The 6,000-nt window shown below is 36.5% G+C and overlaps 1 protein-coding gene across 10 annotated transcripts; it reads left to right on the plus strand.

Annotated features, from left to right (window-relative positions):
• Positions 1–229: 229 nt before the first annotated feature.
• On the plus strand, positions 230–5,712 carry LOC114819963 (uncharacterized). Of its 10 annotated transcripts, none has more exons than XR_011576988.1 (14): positions 349–520; positions 1,770–1,817; positions 2,643–2,678; positions 3,119–3,197; positions 3,296–3,382; positions 3,568–3,646; positions 3,727–3,779; positions 4,315–4,427; positions 4,510–4,599; positions 4,788–4,818; positions 5,070–5,111; positions 5,199–5,251; positions 5,352–5,448; positions 5,563–5,712. XR_011576988.1 is itself a non-coding variant. In XM_029089749.2 (12 exons), exons 1-12 carry the CDS (start codon positions 493–495, stop codon positions 5,200–5,202), a joined length of 690 nt encoding a protein of 229 aa, XP_028945582.1. In that variant the 5' UTR covers positions 349–492; the 3' UTR covers positions 5,203–5,342. The 10 variants fall into 10 exon arrangements, 2 of the variants coding, with proteins under 2 accessions (XP_028945582.1, XP_070671215.1); XR_011576990.1 differs by having other exon boundaries at positions 351–520; positions 4,788–4,849; positions 5,071–5,111; XR_011576995.1 differs by lacking the exon at positions 1,770–1,817 and having other exon boundaries at positions 230–520; positions 4,788–4,849; positions 5,071–5,111.
• The last annotated feature ends 288 nt before the right edge of the window (positions 5,713–6,000 follow it).

Genomic DNA, 6,000 nt, shown 5'->3' on the forward strand with positions numbered 1-6,000 from the left:
TCAAATCTAACTGCTGATATTAAATGAAGTTTTTTTATTTTTTTTACCGTTGGAAATCCAACGGTTCACAATTTATATTCATTGAAATCCAACGGCCGTGGGGAAGCCACGTGGCTCCCCAACGGTAAAAAAAAAATCTGCGCCGCAGGCCGGTTTTCTGATTTTGTGTCTCCTAACGCGCGCTTGAATGGCACGTGCTTGACAGAAAAAAAATTAATAAAGACGTCTGACGTAAGCTGACGTCAGACCCATCTCGGGCTCAAGGGCCGGCACCAATGTACGGGCCTGGCGCTCGGGCTTGCTCCAGCTCCCTCGCCAGCCAAAGCTGGCCTTGCTCCCTCGGGCGATCCGGCCTTGTTCCACCCACTGTCCCTCCAGCAATTCATCCCGCTGGAGTTGCTCTTTTAGTGTGTTGGCTATAACGTGACCGTTTGGGGTTCTTGTTACAACAAACCGAATCAAAGAGAACGTTGTGTGAAAGTTGGGGTCGTCATGGATTCGTCGATGGCTGCCGGTAAAGGTATCATCATTCACGATTTTCACCGTTTTCTTTTTGTGTTTTGATATCATGGATTCGTTGGTAATGTTAGAAGCTGGTGTTCGTTCTATGAATCTGTCGTCTGTCTGAGTCTAATGATAAAATTTAGGGCTTTTAATTTTCAAGGAACCATAAAACTTGTAGCCTTTTGTTTTCTATTGACAGGAACCCTAATTTTCTCTTTGAATATTAGGGGTAGTGTTTGAAAATTGTGGGTTTCTTTTCCAATCTTCAGGAACCCTAAAAACTTTGGGTTCTCTTCGTCAGTTCAGAGAAATCCCAAGTTTTTATTTATTTATTTATAGAAAACCCTGAAAATTGGGTTTTTCATTTTCAATTGGCAAACACCCCTAATTAGTAACCCTAACAAATTGATAAAGAAAACCCTTAATTTTTTTACCGTGAGAGCAAAGTTCTGTAATACAACCACAATTTCTGAGGGTAACCGTGACACTGAAAAAGAAAACTTGGGGTCTGTGTTAGTTGAAAAAGGAATGCATGTTATAAACATTTATAAGTTCCGGTTTGAAATTTTCCGGATTCAGAAGTTTCGGTTTAGGCTTGAAATTTGCTGTTACCTGAGTCAACTTTAATTACATGCCTGATTTCACGATTTCAATGCGTGATTTGTTAGCTGTAGTAACAAAGTCCATCTCTTTGGATTAAACATGAATGTCCTGCTATTCAGTTTTGCGTATGGTATGGCAGAAAATAGTTGAAAAGTAATAAAATGTGGTACATTTGGAGCACACATTGTATCTCTAACTTGTTATATATTTGGTGACCAGTTTTTTGACTCATCCGATCCATCTCTTTTTATTTTGCTTTTTCGATCTTCAATTTGATGGGTCAGAAATATAGACAGTAACAAAATTCCTTCTTTAAATGGATATTTCGGACAGTTTGTTCTTTCTTAAAGGAAAGTGGACCCTCAGTTTTGATCTTATGGATGTGAGGCTGAACGAGGTTAATGTGACTTAAAATTTTTAGTTGTTCAATACGTTGAACTTTCTTTGTTTTTCTTGCTACCCTAAATGGTTGTATGCTTTGGTGCTCGTTTATGATAAATTTGCCGTTTTGTTCTTGTTCTTTAATTGTATGTTTTGGATTCTGGATTTGACTTCCATGGTGACTTAGTACACTGTTCTTTTGCATATTTATAAGTTTGGTAAGAAGTATGAGACTGGTAATATGAGAAATAAGAGAGAAATTGAGAAACATTAAAATACAGTGCAGGCTTCTTGTTGGAATTTTTTAGTCAGGAATAGCCCAAAAACAGGTTTGTTCCCCGATATTAAACCCTTAAGAACGTGTTCATCTTTTATGATTTGTGCTGAAGAATTCTTTCCCCATTTGATTGATTTTTGACCCTCTGTTGTTTTTCAATTCTCAACAATCAATTCTTCAATTACCAAACCTTTATTGATTCCCTTTAAGTTTTTGGCGTTCTGTTTCTCTGTGAAATAGTTCAACATTAATGTTTTCTTGTCATACTTGTGTTTGATGTCGCTAGTTAATTAATTTTTGGGTGGGTTTGTTTGTTTTATTTTTGTTGTGGCCCGTGTGTGTTTTTTTTTTTTTTTTTTGGGAGGGGGGGGGGAGCGATACTATAGTTTGGTAATGGCCATGTGCCTTTTTGGGTTGTTCTAAGATTCAGTGATGATTTTTGGATGTTTGATTTTTCAACCAGAATTACTGAGCTTTGGCTCTTTTGGGGTTGGGGCTGTTTTAAAAAAATAGTAATAGTAAACAGAAAGTGGGACTTTTATGCTTCTAATTAGTGTTAATTTTTGTATCCAAATTTTTCCGCTTGATGGTCAAACTATGGAGGTTTTAAAATAACAACCTTTTATTTGGCCAAGTCTAAATATTTCTGTTTTTTTTCTTCATGCTAAAACATAAACGGTGTGTGTAGTCATTTCTCTTCTTTTTGAGAAGATGGTTTTCTGTAATTCAAAAGGTTATTATAACTTTTATAGATGAAGGGTTGACCGTGATTATGCTTTATCGTGGGAAGAGAGTTTTGTGCCATGATTGTATTTAAAGCTGTTTTTTAATCTCTGATTAAGATAAGTTTTTATGTTTTGTCATTTGAAATTTGCAGAGAACAGCGGTAGTAGGAGTTTTGAAAATCCTCAAGGTTTGTTGATTTTTTTTCTTCTCTTTTCTGGTTAACAGTTTATGCAATTTTGGTATTTTGTCCTTGTCGAAGGCCTATGTGGTTTCTTATGGTTGATTTTACAATTTCATTGGTGGAAAGGTTGACGGTAATTATGGTTTATTTTGGAAATTGGTTATGAGGGTTGTTATTGGCACTCCAAAATGGTCATCCTGCATTCCTCTTTCAGTAAAGATTTGTCATTTTTTCTACACGAGGAGTGCAAGATGAATTTTTGTGGAGAGCCAATAACAACACCCTTGGCTAATACTTTAGGTCTTGATTGCTTTCTAATATCTGTTTTCTTTTTATGTTTTTGGACTAGAATATTTTAGAAACTAATCAAGTATAAGAGAGCAATAGAAATATGTTAGCTGTAAGAATATCACTTAATTAATTATATTCATATATTCACTCCCTAGACATTGGGAGGTGGCTAATGCAGGTGTTGAAGGAGAATGCTACTGCAAGGAGTGCCATTCCAGACTTGGAAGAGAAAAAGTTCGTTGCAATACCCTTGTGTTATAATTTTCTTCATTTGTATCGCTACAATGGGACAAGATTTTCAATGTTTTATTATGTTTGTTATATATGTCCAGAAATTCGTCACATGGAAAGAGGAAAACAGTATGCAAGCCCTTACAAAGCCCATTTATTTTTTGGACCCATGGAATGATAGGAATTTGGTAAGGGTTTCACTGAATCAATAAGTTTGTGTTTTACACACTCAGTGTACACTGTAATCTAATTTGTGTCTCCTTGCATGTGATTATGTAGAAGGCTCCAGGAATAGTGAATCCTGCCATGAACATTAGGTTTGAATTGTATTTCAACAATGCAATTTTCATTTATGCCTTTGATATATGTTCAGGGATCCAATGAAAAGATTCAAGCACCTTGCTAGCTTAGATGCTGTGAAATTAAGGGAGATGCGTCCAGATTATATACCGGTAACAATCCAAAGCATCAAACATTTTACTAGCAATCCATTTGGTGAATGCACTCTATTCTAATTTGAGTTTCCTTGCAGGTGATTTTGAAGAAGGATGCAAGGAGTGACGTTCCTGACGTTGACATGAGGAGGTTAGTTGATTTGCATTGCTGTAATAAATTAGGATTGTTCCCTTTTCATTTATGCTTTTGATTACTATCTGAAATCTGTCAGGAAATAGGAAAGAAAAAGAAATGAGATATATGTGAAAAAGCCCAACACTTGTTTTGTTCTTGTTGTGTAGGCTGAGCTTGTTAATGTGTGTAAGTAATCTATCTGGACCCGAGGTTTTGGTCATGTGTATTGTTCATGGATTGTTAACATTTTCAAAATAATTGAGTCGGGTACTTTAGTGGAAGTTCGAGGGCTGGTTCTGGTTGTAATGGTTTGCCTGGATTGGTTACCCAAGTATGGAAGCCTTCCTACCCAGTAATTTTCATAAGCATATCAGTATATAAGAAAACCTACTTGTTACTACAAAGTACAGACACAAACTCTCAAGATCATTTGTACTTGTAGCTTGGTTTTATCTTTTTCATTTAATTCTTTTTAGATTGTCTTAAATGAGGTGGTCTCATGTGGTTTTATTTTATTTATTTATTTATTTATTTATTTTTCTGACCGCAGATGTCATGTCTATGGTGGTACCCCTCTTAGGGAATTTGTTCATTTTCTTCGGGGGCACATCCGCTCTAAAAAACCTATATTTGTCTTTTTCAAGAACACTAAGCCTCCCAACAGTGAGTTGCAACTCATTTTGGCTTCAAGCATAATTTTTTGCTCCTGGAGTTGTAATTGTAAATAGTTTGTCCAATGGTACAGGTGCCTTGATGTCTGCCATCCATGAGGAAAACAAGGATGAAGATGGCTTTCTTTATGTGACCTACAGTGGAGAAAAAAGTTACATAAATGGTGTGTTGCTAAATTTTCTTCTTTGAGATAAGATGGCCTCTATAGTTTAATTGTTAGTTAAAAGTTTCACAAATGTGGGGTTGATGTTTTTGACGCTTTATTTTGGAAGAAATTTTATTTCTATACTTGCGATTTAAGTTGTTAGTTAGTTTGTGCAGTTGTGATGTTTATTGTTTGAAATTTTGCAGAGGACAGCCGTGGTGGGAGTTTTGACTTGGGCAAAGTTCTTATAAGCAAGAAAATCATCTAGGTATTTTTTTTAACTTTCCGGGTAATTGTATTGCTTGTGCAATACCCATGTGCCTATTTTAGTATTTCGTCTTGGTAGATGGGTCTCACTAAGGAATAATTCCAAATTTTATAGATTCAGATAGCATAGCGATCGTATGGTGTATTTTGTAAATGATGATGCTCAGCCATGTTTATCTTCTCATCTGTCTTTTTCTGATGTTTTTGGTCTAAAATATTCAGAAAGCATGCAAGCAGAACAGAACAATCCAGATCCGATACCGGTAAGAGTTTCAGCGAATCAGATATGTTTTCTTCCTAGTCACTGGCACGTGCTCTAGTCTGATTTGTGCCGTTGTGCCTTTGTGCAGATGATTGTTGAGAAAGCTGCTGAAAAGAGTGACATTCCAGAGATTCAAGAGAAGTTTGTTGCCAATGACTTTGTGCCCCAATTGTCTTAATTTTTATTGCTACATTGGAACAAGATGCTTCAGTTTTCACTTACGCTTTTAATATATTTTCAGAAGTTTGCTAGAGAAAAGAAGGAAAAGAGCCTCTGTGGACATAACGAGAAACGCGTTTGTGCATTTAGACCCTTGGAATCAGAGACCATACAAGATGGTAGGAATATCTCCCTTCATTATATTTGCGTCATAATTATCATATTTACTTCCAAAGCTTTCAGTGGATACGTTGTTCTAATTTGGGCCTCCATGCATGTGATTGCGGGAGAAGGCTTTGTCTACCAGTCCTAGCATGAGCGAGAACATGAGGAAGTTAGTTGCAAATTCTCTCTTTTGCTTTAATTGTCTTGATTTGTATGCTATTATGGATATAGGATTGCTATTTATTTATTTAATCAAGTTCTAGAAAGATTGATTGTAATCTGTATAATTTGGCAAATTAACCCTGTATTCTGTGTTGTAGCGTATAACAACGGGATTCACCAAATAAGCCACATCTAACATCAAATCAGCTGCATCCTCGCAACGCGGATGTCAAATGTTCTCATGGGTTGTGCATCTCCATTTGGGGTATCCATGGAAACTGGTATGAATTTGGGGAGAAACAAGTCTCTAGCTTCAACAGAGACAATAATCCGGCCAGTTTGATCCAGGGAGGATTTTGAACATTCTGCAAGCCTTGGAGATCCACTCTTCGTTGTTCATTGCC

Source organism: Malus domestica, chromosome 02 (assembly GCF_042453785.1).
Source record: "Malus domestica chromosome 02, GDT2T_hap1".
Taxonomy (NCBI): Eukaryota; Viridiplantae; Streptophyta; class Magnoliopsida; order Rosales; family Rosaceae; genus Malus; species Malus domestica.

Excerpts from the sequence above, each read along its gene's own strand:
- LOC114819963 (XM_029089749.2), top strand. The coding sequence starts at position 493 with ATGGATTCGTCGATGGCTGCCGGTAAAG. Across the intron at positions 2,679-3,118 it reads GAGTTTTGAAAATCCTCAAG|ACATTGGGAGGTGGCTAATG; the intron begins GTTTGTTGATTT and ends TTCACTCCCTAG. Across the intron at positions 3,647-3,726 it reads TGCGTCCAGATTATATACCG|GTGATTTTGAAGAAGGATGC; the intron begins GTAACAATCCAA and ends GTTTCCTTGCAG.